This window comes from Neophocaena asiaeorientalis, unplaced genomic scaffold (genome assembly GCF_003031525.2).
Source record: "Neophocaena asiaeorientalis asiaeorientalis breed wild unplaced genomic scaffold, Neophocaena_asiaeorientalis_V1.1 scaffold140, whole genome shotgun sequence".
NCBI lineage: Eukaryota > Metazoa > Chordata > Mammalia > Artiodactyla > Phocoenidae > Neophocaena > Neophocaena asiaeorientalis.
The window spans coordinates 1576850-1595127 of NW_020173729.1; the positions used below are offsets into that span (position 1 = coordinate 1576850).

The following is an 18278-nucleotide window of genomic DNA, read 5'->3' on the forward strand; positions in this document are numbered from 1 at the left end:
AGGTTGTCTTCCTGCCAAGCTTTTGAGCCTAGAGTAATACATTTGAGATTACACTCTCTGAAGTAAGAAATAATTCAGTTAAACTAGGGAGAGTTTCACGTTCCAGCCTGTTGACCTGTTGCCACGGAGAGATCAGGAAGCCCCTTCAGCAATGCCAGGAGGGCTCCCAGCTTCCACAGCCAGCACAATCCCACCAGGGAAGAGTACTGAGCACAAGACAGCCTTTCCATTAGGTCTTTAAAAGTTTTTTTTTTTTTTTTTTTAAATCTTTGGAGTAAGCCGCTCTACTGACCAGCAGGTTGAAGCAGAAATCTGTGCTATCATGAAATACTGGATGGGGCCTTGGAGGCCCAAGTCCCTGTCATCTCAATAACTTTCAAGAATAACCAGTGTCGTTTGCCTGGCAGAAGGGGGCTCTCACCTTGGCTTGGGGAGCTGGCACAGGTGCTGCTAGAGGCTCTCCGGGGTCTGCTTCATCCAAGCTGGGCAGAGGTGAGTCTGGGTTCTGAAATCCACACCCCAAGAGTTCAGTTCGGGGAAACAGAAGGCTCTGAATAGTCTCAAGAGCACAAAAACATGGTTCCTGCAGGTTCTTCGTTGCACCGCTCATCCCTGCCCCACTGTGATCCTGCTAAAAGGAGGGGCTCTTCTGGTGCGCTCACTCCCCCCTCCAACAGGGCCTTACTCAGATGACAGGGGATGGAAACAAGGTGAGGCCAGCCACTTGCATTAAAAACCCAGAGCACACATGAGGAGGGGGACAGAAACAGCCGGACAGTGAGCTCGCGGTGGGTGATGTAATCACGTGGCCACATAGTCTGGGCTGCACGGAAGGAAAGATATATACTCTGGGATGGAGGGGAGGGGCTGCCCTATGTCTGGCGAGTCCGTTTGTTCTGAGCTGGATCACATTTTAAGAGAAGAAGGTACACAAATGAGGGAGTGGTCAGAGGAGAGTGACCAGGACAGGGAGAGGACCGGAAACCATCACGTGAGAACAGTGAAGGCGTGAAGGCAGAAACGACGGAGGGACCCGGCTTGTCTTCCGTACCCCCAGCCACACTGACGGGTTCCGTTGCCGCCTCCCTCTCACAAATGACGAAGCGGCTTTGAAGAGCTTTGGTAACTTGTTAGGGCCACACAGCACAAAGGGGCATGGCTCCTCTGTGACCGCTGCTACGTGCTTGTGACCGCCCTCCCCAAGCAGGGCTGCCACACTGCTTTCCCATTCGCACACATTTTTATATTTAGAAGCTACAAGGGGACCCACCTGGCTTTGCTGCAAGGACACTAAGTCTTGGGACACTTGCTCAAGCAGCTGTTTGAGTTTCTTCTCAATAACGTGGACTTTCTCTTCAGCCTCAATGTAGTCTCCTCTGTGCCCCTTGAGAAGCAGGCTGCTGGCAATCTCTTGTAAGGCGTTCACTTGAGGTTGACGCTCCACTAGCTCCTTTTCCAGTTGCTAAAAATAAAAACGTGTGTCAAACAGTTGCTTATCGAAAGGGAAGCTGGTGTGGCCGGAAGAAGCTTTCTCCGTGCCAGGGAAGTTCCAGGATGAGTGGTGGCTGGTACCCAACTCAGCACCACCTTCTTCTACCTGCCTGCCTGTCCTCAAGCCCGGCATCACTTAGATAGCAAGTTGGTTACACTCTACCCCTATTTTTAATCTTATTTTATTCCTTCTCATTCTAAAGACAATAGTGATGCCGGAGAAGTTAGAGGAAAGGAGTGAGGGGGGTGGTGTGGGAAGGCTAGGCCCTCATCGGCGACGGCAGGAAGTTGAGGGAAAGTCTAAAGGGGACAAATTGAGAAAGCGCAGCTTACGCGCACCATTGAGAAGGGTAAGGGATCAAGTGAATCTGCTCGTGCGGTCTTGCTTGATGTCTAACGTGGTAGCCGCTGGACAACGTGTGGCTGCTGAACGTGATTAAAAGCTGTTTTAGTCACAGCAGCCACATGTCAAGTGCTTGGGTGCTACCATGGCTAGGAGCTGTTACACTGGACAGTGCAGCTACGGAACATTTCCATCACTGCAGAAAGCTCTATTAGAGCTGCTCTGGACACGGGGGCTTTACGAAGATTTTAGACCAAAAACATATTTTTTAAGCAATGACCAGTGTTTTGATTAAATTTAAAATGTTTAAAACTAAACCACATACAAATACATGGATAAAAATGTCACCTTGAGTGCAAGTGAGAATATATGGGTCTCACCTTGGCTTGCTGGTGAAATAAATATATGAAAACACAGCTACCCTCCCAGAAGAAAGACTGTGTATGTGGCTATGGAAAACTCATACAGCTCGAACACCGTGTTTCCTCCCAAATGAGCTGTATTCACAAGGGAAAAATACTTCAAAGGGCCTTCAGTTTCTCAGGATCCTGCCAACCACCTCCATCACCGGTTCCTGAGAGTCTTGAAGACTTCCTGCTCTGGGCCACGACTTTTCGTCCCTGCACTCACCCCGCTTTGGAACAGCGCAGGGATGCTCGGTAGACACCAACCAGAACACGAGGGCAGAACACCATGTGGGCGTTGTTTCCAGAAATGCCAGGCGAGGCCACCTAAGCACTGACCTTCTGAAGAGGCCAGTGGTAGTGCAGGGCCCCTAGACTTACCAGGAGCTCCTCCCGACATGCCAGGAGGGGCCGGGGGTCTGCCTCTGGGTCAGTGACACGAGCCTCCTGCCTCCGGCTCTCGGCGCTCGCTAACCACAGCAGCAGGCTTTGACTCAGCTGGTGAAAGTCCTAAAAAACAGCAGACGTCAGAGCATGTCCCTTTCTTAGACTGTGAAGGCAGGTGTGCTGGGAAGCAGCGTGCCACTGCTAATCCATCATCGTCATTTGCTCTGCTGGTCCTTATCCAGTGAATACAAGGGCCAGATTTAAACTAAACGCCAGGGCCCCCAAATGAGGGGAAGCAGGGCAGGAGAGCACTCAGCCCTGTCCCAGGAGGCACACTGGATTCTGCCACGTTAAAAGTGCTGGCAGAAAGGTGGGGCTTCGGAACACCCCACCTGATATTACTAGGAAGAGCACACAAATTATTCAACACATCTGCTGGATTCGCTGGTGTGCGCCTGTTTCCTAGGATGGGGTCAGAGCTCACCTGTTGGGCATTTACTGTGTGGCCGGTGCTGGGTCAAGGTTATATGCATCTAGTCCTAAAAAGAACCCTGTGAGGTAGGCCCTGGAATTGTTCCCATTTTCCAGATGAGAAAACTGAGGTCTAGAAGGTGCAGTGTTTTCCCCACAGTCACACGGCTACTAAAACTACAGAGCTGGGTTAAACTGCTCCTTGTTCTAGGGCCAGGTCTCTTAACACTCTGCTACCCAGTGTTCCTGGCAAAAGGACAGACACAGGGCAATGTTGGTGTGACACTTCCAACCTACTGGAACGCTTGCTGGAACCCTTACAGTACGGTGGGTCTGGGCAACACAGTGGGAAATGCAGGGCAAGCGTCGGGTCTCTGAGGCAGCAGGTAGGCCGCTTTGGAAACAAATGGTAAAGCGCGTGCTTCCTAACACAAACCATATTTGGCTGCGTGAAGGCAGCCTGAAGATGGTAAACCTATCTCTTCTCCCACCCACGTGGGCCTGGCTGTGCTCGGGACTGGACCTTGGGCACCGGCTGGTGCTGAGTCGCCGTACCTGGCACTGCATGAGCGACAGCCGTAAGCCCTCTCTCCAGCTCTCCACCGCACCCTGGGCCGCGTCCCAGCGCAGCCGCAGCTGGCCGACTCTATCTTGGAGCTCTTCGGAGTCGGTGCTCTCAGTTTGCAGAAATTCCTTGCTGCTCACGTTGACAGAAACCACTAAGGCCTTGTAGGTGTCAAAGGCTTTTAGTATCTCCTACCGCAGAGGGAAAAGACTGGGTCAGGCACTCTAAACAGTGACGTGGGGTTCATTTTGAACTTCAGTGGGGAACGGATCTTCCAAACACTTCTCTAAGCCGTGGCCCGGCATACAAGAGCAACGTCGCCTGTCACTGGCGCTGCCTTACGAGGTCACGACTTGGCTGGCCAGATGACTGGGCTGGGAGACGAGGCCCGTCTCCCAGTGGACCAACTACACCGCAGGCATGAATAGACCCTGCTGGCCTCTGTCTGGCTTAATAACATTTCTGGGTCAGATTAAAAGTCTTCTACATAAAGCACACATAGTTATCCTGCATTCGCCCCGGAGTATTGCAGAAGTGTTATTCCGTAGGATGAGTGGTAACCCCTGATGTGTCAGTGCACAAAGTAAACCAATAGTACGAATGTGAAGACTGCCTGGATACCCCAAAGCTCCTATCCTGGGTCTTCTTGGGAGCCCAGGCTCATGTTCAGAGCACCCCCAAAGTGCAGGGCTCAAACTGCCCCTCCCCTGCTCCCTGGCTGTGTGGGTGACAGCTCCCAACTGCGTAGCAGAGTAACCGCTCAGGCCGCAGAATCGGTCGGTAGGTGTGCTGTCCTCCTCCTCACCCTCCGCACGCCACCCCCCGTCTTGCCTGCGTACAGTTTGGAAGGGTGTTTTTAGGCTGCCTGTCCATGGCCACGGCGGGGGGGGTCCCACAAGAGTCCAGGGATCCCTCAGCAGTCAGATGGGAGCCACACCTCCCCAGCACTGCTCTGGGCTTTGGGATCATCTGGAGATGCTTCTCTGAATGAAAATACAAATCTTCACCTGTGTCCTTGCTAGTTGCAGAAAGGAAGCGCGAGAGGCTGCTAACCACACAGCGTGTGCATATGCGTTCTGAAGTCCTCTTCCCCTCCACGCCCTCACTCACCTTCAGCCTCTTCACTCGGAGTTCCATTTCCTGCATACCAGAGGGAGGCTTTGCCAGCTTTAACGTTTCCAGCTCTGCTTCAGTTTTTTCCAGCCACGTGGTGATGTCGCTGATATCAGAGTTCAGCTGCTGCAAGTTTTGTTTTATTCTGAGTTTACTGTGAAGTTCTTGCGCTTGGATCAACTCCCATCTATCGAAGGCACCTGGAATAAAAAGCCGCCAATAAAAAGAAGCAATAATGCAAACATTTCTCCGCTTCCAACTAATTCAGCGTCACAGTGATAAAATCTGCGGGGCATGCTCCTTGCAGGAGCCTTGGGGTTTGGGGGTTATCACTTCCCCCAAGTGTGGAACAGCATGTTTCCCTCGCTCTGGTTCAAGCCCTGTGCTGCTGCACTCCCACACAGGCCAGGACGAAGTAGGGAGCTGCTAGGAGGCCCAACACGTTGCCAAGATGCACTGTGGTCCCAGGTTCCGCACTCCAGTTCATGCTGTATTTAAGGCACTCTCGGGCTTCCCTGGTGGCGCAGTGGTTGGGAGTCCGCCTGCCGATGCAGGGGACACGGGTTCGTGCCCCGGTCCAGGAAGATCCCGCATGCCGTGGAGCGGCTGGGCCCGTGAGCCATGGCCGCTGGGCCTGCGCATCCGGAGCCCGTGCTCCGCAACGGGAGAGGCCACAACGGTGAGAGGCCCGCGTACCGCAAAAAAAAAGAAAAAAAAAAGGCACTCTCCCCTCTGTCCATGAATGATCAGGCTGATGCTATGAACTTGACTTTAGGCTCAGCTGAGTCATGACTTCTCTGGCCTCTCGAGGAGACACCCGACACAGCTCTTTGATCATCATCTTCGTGTCTGATCTTCACATACAAGTGAAGTCATGCAGGTAAAAACAGACCCTTTATCATGAGGCTCATTTTGTCAATATTTAGAGAATAAACAACAAACGGGAATTTGTTCATAAATACAAGTCAGCTGATTCTAAAATAACATTGGCTGCTATAGGCCAAGTTCAGCAGTTTTGGTGAATTATGTAGTTGGTCAATTCCTCATCAGTGTTCTGTTGAGCACTGCCTTAAAGTAAATGTCCAACTAACCCAAAACACAGTCTCTACCTCATAACAACGGCCCAATTTAACTGTACCTGACTGCTGCCCGGTGAGAGCAGCCAGGCCCTCGTCTTCCTGCTGTGGGCCGCCAGTCAGGACTCTGGGATCTTCTTTGCCACCTTCAGTCCCTGGAGACAACAGCAGCTTTACCTAGAATGAGACAATGTTTATGTTACCATCTATACATTTTAAAGGCGTCTGAAGAATGTCTTGGTTCATATTAACAGGTAAGAAATGAAGATATAGGAGCCCTTTCTTTTGAAGGGTAACTTGCTGGTAATACAGAGGCACTTTAGTGTATGGGTTGCATTTATAAGCAGCAGAGCTGATGGCAGAAATAAAGCTTCCGCAAAGGCACAGGAGGAGGGGTAAGCAGGTAAGATGTCAATATTGGGAATAAAACGGCCTGATTTAATTTGAGGCTTCCTAACACTCCTCAATCCAACCACGCAAAAAGGCTTAAAAACAATCGTTGAGCTTACCAGACTGTTACTGTGTTAGCACTTTTACCTTTGCACCGTATTTTTCAAAATTTTAGTTGTCCCTCCCAGTCACTCCGTAGAGCTGGTTATTATCACCGGGAATCGGAAACAGAGCACAAACCTGCCTCCTAGGGTCATTCATTACCAAGCATTTATCTTTCACTGTACATATTGACTGTTGTGTTATCACAGAGCTGCCTGGGCTGTTATCTCAGGACTTTCCAAAAATAAATGTATCTTTTTTTTAGAAAACTCGTGTTTTTGGGATTGTGTCCATATGGCCTATTTGTGTGGAATGAAAAGAAAAAACCCAAAATCCTTCAGATTGGAGGTTGCAGACACACAGACACAAAGGGCTGAGCTTTTGAAGGTGGCCAGGCAAGGAACACAAGCATAGTTACCGGAAGAGGCCAAACCACATGGTCCTGGATGCAAAGCAAAGGTGAGGTGCTGGGGGCTCTCTCTCCGGGACTGTTAGGTCTTATTCAGCACCACAGAGGGACAGATTAAAAATGATAACTGCTTGCTAAGAGGAAGAGTTTCCGTGTTGGGCACGGGCAACACATTATCAAATGATTGGGGTCTGACCGTGTTTAGGCAGAACCTTCTCCAACTGTCTAGCAACATCCACTCCTCCACACAGAGGGCACTCTGACAACGGATCTAGTGATGTTCACATCACTTCCGGTTTCTCTAAGAGATGACACTAAAAATGTGTGAGACGTCTTAATTTCAACTTGCTCGTCACTAATTCTCTGTACTGAGAATGATCTGGGGCCAACGTTAAGTCCTCCGCAGGCTGGCCCGCAACAGCTGCGTAACCAGAGCGTGGCAAGGGCTCATGTTGCCTGAGGAAAGTGCAACTAAGAGGGAACGGTCACTGGTTTAACAACGACAAACCATATACAGCAGTGATAACAACGATAATGGTGACCGCTTCGAGGGCCTTCTTTATACCTTCATACACATTAATGCTAACAACAATTATGTAAGGTAGGTGTGTCCTCAGGTGAGGAAGGCTTACAGAGGCAAGGTCAAGTGTTTATGGTCCTAGAGCCATTTACTGGTAGGGCAGGGAATCAAACCCAGGTCTACCACTGCACACTGTCAAACCTTTCTGAACAGGAAGTCACAGTTTTCTGAATACGATGCGTAGGCAAGGTAAACATCAAAGGTTTGGGAGCGCAGGAGTGGCTCAGGAAGGCCAGCACTGTGTTCCTCCGCTGTTTGCACGATGACTGACTCAACAGTAATAATCCCTGTCATAGCGCATCAACACTCAAAGACGGCGTTTGGCCAGACGGCTATCTCTAAGTCCAGTCTGTTATGCCAGAGTTCTCATGAAGTATGTCACCACGGGAAAACCAACCCAAAATACGCCTGGGGAGTGAGCACACACAGCATACACCCAAAGCTCTCTCCCTTTAAATGTTTTAACTATTACTCATGCACTTGGGTTGTGCTCTCAGTGGGGTCAAGACTTACGTAGGCTGGTTTATAAGGGGTGCTGGAATCGGAGGGGATGGGTTGGACATTCCTGTCACCTCCCATTTGTTTGTAGCGACGCTTGCGGCAGGGAGGGCTGTCAGGAACATGCCACGAGTGGCCTTCAGAAATGGATTTACCTGAAACAGAAAAATAGCAAGTGACAGTCCATTCCCTCCAGCCAAAGCATTCATATTTAGTTACACAGAAAAGGTCACGGGTAACATGGCATCAGGTTATAGTATAACATGAGTTCTGCAGCTTTCCTTGCAAAGCATGCATGTTTGCAAAATGTCAGTATGTCCCCGAAGGGAATGAAATGAGACTCATGCAACTGAGCGGCACTGGGCCTGCACTAGATGGGTTCACAATGGAGCACAACAAACACGTGACCTGCTACGGGATGAGTGGCCTTTTGGAGCCGGGGGCTCTAGCAGTGGGGGGCACTGGCGGCAAGGCCGGGTTTGGGGGCCAAGAGGACTGAAGGCCTCTTAGGAGTGAGGGAAGAGTGCACATCAGGATGGACTAGGGGACCGAAGGGCCACTCGTGGCTCTCCCCGACCACTGCAGGTGGGGATGGGGCAGGGAATGAAGATCAGAGCTGCACGTCAAGGAGAGGGAGGTGTCTTCTCCTGTGGCAAAGGCAACAGTACCCTCACCCCCCCCCCCACCTTCCCACCCTCTCCTCAGGAAATCACCGTAAGCAGGGTAGTAGTTCTAAACCAAGCCACCATGAAGAAAGCTTGGCCCATGCCAAAGGGCTTGAGTGAGATGGAGAGAAAAATGAAAATTTTAAAAGGCACCTGAAAAACTCCCTTCTGCACAGGCCTGAAGGGGAGGAGAGGGATGGCGTGGAGACTGCTCTGGCCTGGGAGGGTTTTGTATGGAGCACGAAGGAAGCTATGTGTGAGTATGGCAGTGCAAATACACCATGACACAAGGACCGAGGCGCATGGTGTCCACAGAAGGCAGAGGTCAGACATGACACGGGAGCGAGGTTTAGGATGCAATGTGCACCACAGGACGCTGCCATGTTGGGACGCATGCACGGGCAGGGGCCTACCAGAAGACGCTTTCAAAGTTTTTGTGGTCATTTTAAGATATGCCTCAGGATTTTCAGGGATTTCTACATCTGAAAAAGAACAATGTCATTTTCCTCACTGCAGGCGTCTGTAGATGAATGCCCAAGTATTAAGTTAAAACAGTAGAAACATTGTCACCTGGGAGGAGAAAAGTGACTACCCTTTTTCTGTTTTATTAAAAAGCTTTAAAGAACCAGAAGGAATTTTTCAGTTAACTCCTGACCGTCCGAAACAGCGGCACGGGAGGGGAACTGCGTAGAAAGGACAGAGACGCTCAATCTACTGATATTCTGAAAAACTCAATCGAAAAGGCCACTGATGAGCCTCCCGTCTATCAAGAGCCATCAGCAAACAGCCTTCATGTCCCAACGTGGATTTTGTGTATTTTTCCCTTTCATTCCACCAGGAATAGGAAGGAGCCGGCCCTCAGGTAGGTCAAAGGCGGGCAGGACAGACACAGGAAGCCACAGGAAGTCTGGGTCAGCCGCAGCCTGGACTCTGACCACCGAGAGCTGGCCGTGTTGCTCAGGCGCTAAGGACTAGCCGTGCGGGGCCATACCTGACAGCGCGCTGTAGTACGGGCTCTCCTCGTCTTCTTCGTGAGAGGAGGAGCCCCCCACGTCACCTGTGTGATCCCACTCCAGCGGGATGGAATCCACGCTGACAGGGGTCTCACAGCCGGAGCGCTCGGGCCCTGGCGCTGGGGGCACCAGGTGACAAAGGGACTGAGGGGACGAGGGCTCCTCACTCTCTCTCCTTTTACGCCAAGAGTCGTCCTGGATCTCTCTGGGGTCTTCCACATCCGTTTCATTCTCAGAGGCTTCCTTTTCCTCTTCCAAGCCCTAGAACGGGGGTATCCAGTTTTCAGAATTAACCACTGGGAACTGGCGGCTTCTGAGTAAGTATTGGCTCTATATTAGTAAGTGTGGAAAGAGCACTTTTCAACCCAGCTTTTTAAAGCAGACTCACAGATACGGAGAACAAACCAGAGGTTACTAGTGGGGAGAGGGAACTGGGGAGGGGGCAATATAGAGCTGGGGGACTAAGAGGTACAAACTATTCGGTACAGAACAAGCTACAAGGATATATGGTACAACACAGGGAATACAGCCAATATTTTATAATAACTATAAATGGAATATAATCTTTAAAAATTGTGGCTCACTATACTGTACACCTGTGACTTATATAATATTGTAAGCATCTATCTATACTTCAGCAAAACAAAAACATAGTTTTTTTTTTTTAAACCATAGAATAAATCATTGTTAACCACGCACAGTTTCCCAATTCTTTAAAAGTGGAGGCAAACATCCACTTCGGGTGGCCCAGCAGCCCCGCGTGAGGCACAGCCCCTTACCGACGTGTGGGAGGTGAGCCTCCGGTGGAATCGGGAGACCCTGCCAAACACTTCCTGGCAATAGCGGTGCAGCTCCTCCAACTCATCCTCAATCAGCACGGCGTCCAGGGGCTCACTCTTCTGAATGAGCTGCTCCCCAAAAACGATGAGCTGATCAATCTTGTTGGTATTTAATGTAATTTCCTGCTGGAAACCCTATTTAGAATATGAGAAAGAAAGGATTTCAAACTCAAGCTTCATCAGTTTTCAACTAAGTGACTCCAAAGATTTAAGAATTTAAAATGATCATATGTATGTATTTTTTTCTTCCCCCTCCTGGGCACTGACTTTTCCAGTTACAATGATTCTAAAGGTCTGACATGGATGAACCTTTACTGTTACTGAGTGCGAGGGACAGACCTTGTCTTATTGACGCTTGGTAGAATCAGAAAACTTCCCATAGTAAGTCTCCACCGGGCATTTCTGCTGACACAGTAATAATGCTCATTGGTGCCGTTATACCATGGAAGGCAAATCAAATTTCCATTTCTCAACCTCTTACAAAATTTAGCCAAGGAGAAATTATCGTGTGATTAAAGTGTAGTACAGACATCTGTGACAGCGGGAGAGAAGATACCTGTTCCTGGTCCCACTCTTTTCTTTTTTTTTTTTTAAAAATGAGAGGTCTTTTATTTTTTTAATTTATTTCTAAAATATTTATTTATTCATTTGGTGGTGCCGGGTGTTAGTTGGTGGCATGTGAACTCTTACTTGCGGCATATGGGATCTAGTTCCCTGACCAGGGATCGAACCCGGGCCCCCTGCATTGGGAGTGTGGAGTCTTACCCACTGGACCACGAGGGAAGTGCCCTGACCCCACTCTTGAGAGAGTTTCCTGCTGCTACAGCCCACAGGTTGCACTCAGACTCAAGTGCTGGAGAAACAGCACCTTATGAAGTTCTGTCTGGAACCGCAAGAGCGTTCTCCCCTTGGATGATTACATACGACAAAGAGAATAAAGGGCCTTGTTCCAATACCCCTTGACTGTAAGGAACAGTATCCTTGCTTGTGATAACCTGGCAGTACACAGGTGGATGCAGTCTGGCTGCTCTGACACTTCTGGAACCTGCTCTCAGGGTATCAGGTGAAGTCTGTACTTGGCCAGCTCTCCCCTGCCTAGGTGCACTCTTTGGGGAGGAGCTAAGGAAGCAGGCCTTACGTTCAGCTGGCGCATCTTGTCGTCGGCATCGCTCTCTGAGAAGTGCTCCACGTTGGTCAGCTGCAGGTCCATCTCCGTGAGCCACACCAGAATGCTCTCCCTGGTCCCCTCGAATTCTTCCCTTTGGTTGGTGAAATGCTGTGAAAGGGTGAAAAAATCACGTTTGTGTTGATGGCATAACGGGAGTTCAGGCAGACAGCAAGGTCACTCTCAGAAGAGGGGAAAGGGAGCCCAGGGTACCCCCGGAGGCCCACACGGCCAGGAGCCTGGGGTCTGGTCCTGGCTGTGGGATACCAACGAGCCCCCTAAACTTCCCTGAGTCTCAGTATCTGCTGGTAATCGAGGTGTGGGAACGTTGACCGTGATCTCTAAGGTTCTTGCAACGTTTGAAATTCTATAATTCTGTATTCTAAGTCAGTGATTTTCCCGGTCTGTCCTCTGAGGAACACGCCCCTCTCAAAGTCCAGGCTAGGCACTTGCCTATTTTCAACTGTTAGCCTCCTGTGGGAGCTTCTGCTTGACAGAAGGATTTAGTAGCTTCAGCATGGAAAAGTATTGATCTCGGGGTTGAGCCTGGACTAGTGCCCCATTTGCCTTCACTGATATAATTCCGAATGTATTTCTTCAAAAAAAGAAAACCCAGATTTATCACTTCCAATTAACGAGGCCTCTTGGGTTACCACCTCATAGATGGGCAGCTGATTCTCAAACAAACATAGTGCCCAATGAAGGTTTAGGCTGGTCACAGTCAAATCAAGTCAGCAGGAGATAAATTAAGGCAAGGGGGTTGTGGAAAAGCTAGCCCATTTCTTCCTGAGAGGGTTAAACAAAAAACCCAGATTTTCCTCTTCTTAGAATGGTTTCAAGAGTGCTCTGCCTTAAGAATGGGAGCAAGGATTAAAATTACTTCCTGTAGCCACAACCCACACCGGTCCTGTCAGTTTACACCTGGACTCACAAAGGTTGACATATGATGTCTTCTGAATCACAGAAATCTAAGGTGACGGTTCACACCCCAGAATCAAACCCATCATTTGAGGTTAGACAGCTGCTGTGAGGTTGGGAGGACTGTCACTGTCCCCAAGCCCCAGTACAGAGCGGGGGGCTCTGTCTGTTCCCCCACAGTGCAAGAACCAACGGGACACACAAAAGCGGGCAGATGGGCAAAGGGGGCCTCGTCTCAGACTAAGAGGTACCTTCGCCCGACCCGGTGACGGCAGCGCCCCTGACTCTGGGCAGTGTGTGGGCTGACGTGACACCCTCAGGGGTGACAGGAGTGGAAAAAAAGCGATGTGTTGGTAACACAATCCCTTGAATAAGCTCTGCCTGAGAAGCCTATCCCGAGGCAAATAACTTCACTTTAAAAAAAAAAAAGGAACGCTTTTTGGCAGCTTTGGGCTTAAACAAAAGGGAGGCTGTACTGGAAGAACGTCAAGACAGCTTAGGCCTCAAATGAAATCTACCCGCTGCTTTGTTACAAGCCTGACATCACATATCCGACCCCCTCCACCTCCCCAGTATCTACAAATGACCCGGTGACGTAGAGGAGGTTACTCGGAGTCTCCGCAGGATGGCTGTGACCCGCTTCTGGAGGTTGTCCCAGCGCTGGTTGCCCTCGTGCACCATCTGCTTCAGCTTGCTGGCCGTGTCGGTGCGGTTCTCGCGGGCCAGCCGCCGGTACTGCTTGTTGATGAGCTCCAGCTGCGTGAGCCTCTCGTGGATCTGCCGCTGGAAGGCCTGTGGCAGGGGGGGACCCTGTCAGTGCCATAGCTGCAGGGCCCCGGGACACCCCTTCCAGGCCCCAGACCACCTGCCTCAAGTGTCCATCCAACGGAATGGCCACAGAGGGCTGGCTTCACCCGTTCTTCTGACACTAGTGAAGAACAGTTTCAAGTTCACGGCCCGCGGTTGGCATAAATCGGTAATGTCCCACAAAGCCGCTGGAGCAGCTGATGGCAGGCTGGGGACTGGGCGGCCGGGGCCAGAGGTGGGGAAGCCTGCCACTTATGGGAAGTCATTTAAGCCAGCCCCGAGCCTGCCGCATCCTCGGTCATCAGGACCGCTGGGCTGGGGAGGGCCTTTACCTCGAACCTCTTCAGCTCTTCTTTGGCAACGGTGTACAGCACCTCGGAGGAATTCGGGCAGGCCGCTGTCCTCTCGGCGGACTTGAGCCAGTCCTCGAAGCGGGAGTAATCATCTAAAAACTTCTGCCAAAGCCGCCATGTCTCCTCAATTCTAACAGGAGGAAAGCAACTTAGTACAAGCCATCCACGTCAAGCCGAGCTTTTACATGGCTTTTTCTCCCCTGACTGGTCCCAGTCCCAGCCCCCCTTGCACTGGCACTAAATATTTAGGGGGAGAGACCCTGCTACCCTTTCCAGGAAATAACCGGAGACATCACTTTGTGGTCAGGACACCCCCCTTCTGGGAGCACCAGGCCCCTCAGAGCTTCTGCTTCACAGAGGTCACCCAACAGGAGACAGGCGTCCTCCACTACTTAGAGCTGGGACACATCAGCACAGTGGCCACCTGCCGTTACACCCCAAGACAGAGGAGTGCTGGGGAGAGACATGACCCTGCCTGTATTCTCCTTGAATGATCCCCTTAATAAGGACTGGCCACACCTACTGAGCCTTCCCCGCCAATACTTGGCACGGCCCTCAGTGAAGCTAACAGAACACAGTCACTGTTACGTAGGTGAGTCGGGAACACGCAGTTGGCATCCAGAGGCAGCTCGGTCCTTACTTCATCCGCCGCTCCATGGACATGGCACAGATATTCCTCCAGCGCCTGTCCAGGCTCCTGGTGGTCTGCTGGACGGAGTCGCACTCAGTCTCGTTGGCACAGGCATCGGAGTCGTGCAGGAGGACGTCGCAGATGTTAAACACAGACTCCACCCCTGCACTGTGCTGTTCTATGTCTCGCTGCAGGTCCTACAACGATGGGAGAGTAGGAAGCACACTGAGGTGCTGGTGGCAGTAGTGGGAAGGTTCCCCCTGCCCCTCTTCCAGCCCGGGGGGCACGGTCCTGCGTGCATTTCTACCTGAGACTTGGCAACATAGGCCGAGTCTCTCTCACCTTTGGGCAACCCCTGTGCGACAGTATCTGACACAAGGCCTAACCGCGGGCAACAATGGGATTGATCTGTTGAACTAACTATGTGAGGGGGTAGGAGGAGTGGGGATTCCCTCCCCTGAGAGCCCAGCTCCCCCAGATTCTGGGGAGGCATGCAATCTACTCCGTACCACCTGATCCCAAGGGCCTCCAATTTAGACTTGGCTTTGGGGAGGTCTTCCTCGGAAAACTGACTTATCTTCAACAGGACCTAAAACTACAGCAACATAAACTCTTAACCTTTTATGGGTCACAGAATTCTTAAATCTCCTAAGACCTCTGTACTATCTTCATACACCTCCACCCCCCAAACTGTGCTCGCAGCTGTACGGTGTCCACAGCCTCCCCAGGAGCCTATCCTGGCTCCATGGGCCCAAGGGGTAGAGACGCTGCCCTCCAGCTGATGGAGTCCAGTCACGGCTGTAGCTCGGGGAGGGGGCGGGTCTCTGGAGTCTTGTCCCATGATGGGGGGAGTGCTACTGATTCAGGAAAACGAAGGGTCACCAAGAAAAACATGCACGGTCATAGGAAAAAGTGGAAAACTTGTTTAAGTATAAACATGGCATTTTCAGTTATCACCCAGGGAGTGTTCCTTCTACACACAAGGGCAGGGCTGGGGGAAGGGCGAGGTGAGGTGCCTGTTTGTTTTGTCATTCTGGATGAGCCAGGCCTCTCCTGATACCCAAATTCTGTGATGAGTGACATGAGACCACACCACTTGTCTTAGTACCCAAATTACACTGTGAAATAGATGAAGTTAAATAAGCCGCTACTAACTATACAAGTTCCCTGGATTCAGCATAGTCCATTTTACAGGAGGGATTATTTTATAAACAGTGGCTGCCACTGTCTACAGAAAAACAGCATGAAGTTCATTCCAGGTCACCTCAATATTTAACAATTTTGGAGATTACGACTGGATTACTAGATAGGACTAATGTTTTCTTACTTTTCTTCTGATAAATGCACATTTGGATAATTCTGTGTCCAGGTGGAAATGAAAGAATAAAATGCTAACACTCAAGTTTTAAATCAGGCAGTTCTCAACACAGATTCTAACTGATGAAAAATGAGCACCTCAAAGTTATATTCAGAAGAAAATGTGCTTTTCAGTTTGTCACCCTGTGTGTCCTATGAAGAGAGATGTGCAGGTGATTTTTTTTTTAAGCTTTGCAGTCAGTCTAAGACAAATGTCTGAAATGCTGCAATGGGGGCAGTCATCTTGGGGTCAGTGGACTAGCTTTATAATTAATAGGTTTAAATAGAATTCCAGGTTTAAGAATTCTTACCCGTTCACAGAATTGCCACAGGCTTTCCTAAAATTTACAGATATTGATAAACAACCTTTTAAACTTTTTTTTGCCAAAATAATAAATAAGGAATCCTAACGCTGGTGCTAAATAAGTAATATTGACAATTATCATTGAAAAATGGTACCTGTCCCTGACCTCACCTGGTAGGGTTGGGTAGGATCTGGTTGAAAAGCACTGAGAAAGTCTAGTCTATGGATAAACACAAATGCCATGTATTTTAATAGTCTCTTTGCAGTTACTCTCCATTTTTTAACTCAGCTTTTACTGAATGAAACAGCTAAAGAAAACTGATTAATATAAAGGGTAAACGATGGCAAGAAATGAGCTCTCTGATAATTTACAAAAGACCATGAACATCTTGGCTAAAAAAGGAGTCCAGAGTTTTTCAAAATTTCCAAAACAAACTTCTAATACACCACAAAATGGCCTGCTGATACTGCAGTATGAACTAGTTAGTTGTCTTGTAAAATATAAAATAAAGTAGTGGACCATATTTTAAAACACAAACCACTGAAGTACTGGACAAGTGACATTTTGCAAACTGAAATGATCCCACCACTAGTACCCATTGAGGCCCGAGTTTGCACAATGACTGGATTTCAAAAGTGTTCAAACGCAGAGATGAATCCGACTTAAGAAACAACGTAAAACAATGTGAAGGACTTTTGCCAATGGTTCTGGAAACATGAGTGCCTGTTTACTTTGTTTTTCTGCTCCTGAGTAGGTGACACAGAGCACTGAAGCTGGGAAAGGGCTGAGGGAAGTTGAGGATCAGTGAGAGGACATGGGGAGAAACAGGAAACCAGAGCAGAGAATGCAGCCAGGAAGAATAACACAAAAGGAACTAGAAAAAATGAGATACAGGGGGGAAAAAAGGAAAACCAGGCTGAGAAGGCAGAAAACCATGTCGTGTGTTGTGGGAACCCAGGTGGTGGCTCCAGAGTGTCTCCGTAGGAGGGGCTGGGGGTGTCAAGCAAGTCCAGCAGGGCGGTCCTGGGCAGTGGATGGGTTTTGGCATGAAGCTGACTTGGCCACTGGGGAGGGGACTACTGGTAACTATAGGGTGTGGGGGTAACGAACCCCCCAAGCCACCATCAGGCACCCCTGGGATGCCTGGGAACCAGGCAACCAAAGAAAACTGGAGAGAGATGCTGAAGACTCAATGAAAGTGGTCCATGGTTTAAACGTGTCACGAGGTGGCCACCACTTCCTTTGCATTTTGAAGATGATCTATTCTACAGGAATAACAATACAACACTTATTACCTAAGGAGTTTCACATAAAGAAGAGAAGCAAAAAAGACTTTTATAAGGTCTGACCCCTTCTGCACCAGGCCCCCAAGGACGTTATAATGAGGGTCCAGGGACATCATGGCGCTTTATCACTTTTGGGCCTGCGGGCTTTTGCAGAAGGCACTACTAGATGATCCCAAGAGTTTGGGTCTTATTTCTGGAAGCAATCAAGCAATTTATTATATTTAAATCAGTGACAGAAACACAGGCAAGGTTTTTAAAAAATGGCCCATAAATAATTATTTTGTGTGACACATTTTCTGTTTTTGGTGGAGCATTTAAGGTCTAGGTTTAGTTATAATTTTGTTTTTTTTTTAATAAAAATACTACAGGTTTCCTCAGGACATCTGTGGTAGGCAGAATATTGGCATCCCCAGAACCATGTCCTTATCCCCAGAACCTGTGACTAGACTAGGTTACATGGCAAAGGAGAATTAAGCCTGCCAATCAGCTGACCTTAAGATAGGGAGATTATCCTGGATTATGTGGGTGGGCCTAATGGAATCCCAAGGGTCCTTAAAAGTACAAGCGGAGTCAAGCAGAGGGAGAAAGGCTCAGAGAGATGCACCGCTGCTGGCTTTGAAGATGGCGGAAGGGGGCCATGGGCCAGGAAAGGCAGGCAGCCTCTAGGACTTCAAGGCAAAGAAATGGATTCTCCCCTAGAGCCTCCAGAAAGGAAAGCAGCCCTGGTGACACCTTGACCTCAGCCCTGTGTCAGATTTCTGACCTCCAGCACTATAAGATGATAAATTTGTGTTCAGCTCCTAAATCTGTGGTCATCTGTGACAGTGGCAACAGAAAATTAATACATCCAACTTCTTCACAGCAAAGTGGTCCTGAAGACCAACTCCATAATTTTTTTTTTAATAAGAATTCCATGATGGTGATTCTAAATTCTATAAATTGGAAACCTTCAAATCAACCAGACTGAAATTATATACCATTTCAGTACAGGAACACACATGGCCAAGAGAATGGCAGCTGCTCCAAACTGTACACTCTTGGGAATAAATTCCCTGCAATTTAATGATGTTTTGTCACACATCAGATTTATAAAATGTTAACACACGTTATT

General features: G+C 49.3%; 2 protein-coding genes across 2 annotated transcripts in view; one reads left to right on the forward strand and one right to left on the reverse strand.

Moving 5' to 3' along the window:
* The window catches only part of ESR2 (estrogen receptor 2), a 175180-nt gene that overhangs the window by 57126 nt on the left and 99776 nt on the right, over positions 1 to 18278 (forward strand). The gene's annotated exons all lie outside the window — the stretch shown is intronic.
* The window catches only part of SYNE2 (spectrin repeat containing nuclear envelope protein 2), a 311661-nt gene that overhangs the window by 1555 nt on the left and 291828 nt on the right, over positions 1 to 18278 (reverse strand). Inside the window, exons 101-114 of the mRNA XM_024750801.1 lie at positions 14230 to 14417; positions 13569 to 13719; positions 13039 to 13221; positions 11485 to 11622; positions 10287 to 10481; positions 9486 to 9768; positions 8908 to 8976; positions 7845 to 7984; positions 5913 to 6027; positions 4772 to 4974; positions 3652 to 3852; positions 2620 to 2748; positions 1271 to 1462; positions 422 to 505 (exon numbers count right to left, since the gene is read on the reverse strand). Of these exons, the coding sequence (XP_024606569.1) occupies positions 422 to 505; positions 1271 to 1462; positions 2620 to 2748; positions 3652 to 3852; positions 4772 to 4974; positions 5913 to 6027; positions 7845 to 7984; positions 8908 to 8976; positions 9486 to 9768; positions 10287 to 10481; positions 11485 to 11622; positions 13039 to 13221; positions 13569 to 13719; positions 14230 to 14417 (2271 nt within the window). The remainder of the gene's footprint in view (positions 1 to 421; positions 506 to 1270; positions 1463 to 2619; positions 2749 to 3651; positions 3853 to 4771; positions 4975 to 5912; positions 6028 to 7844; positions 7985 to 8907; positions 8977 to 9485; positions 9769 to 10286; positions 10482 to 11484; positions 11623 to 13038; positions 13222 to 13568; positions 13720 to 14229; positions 14418 to 18278) is intronic.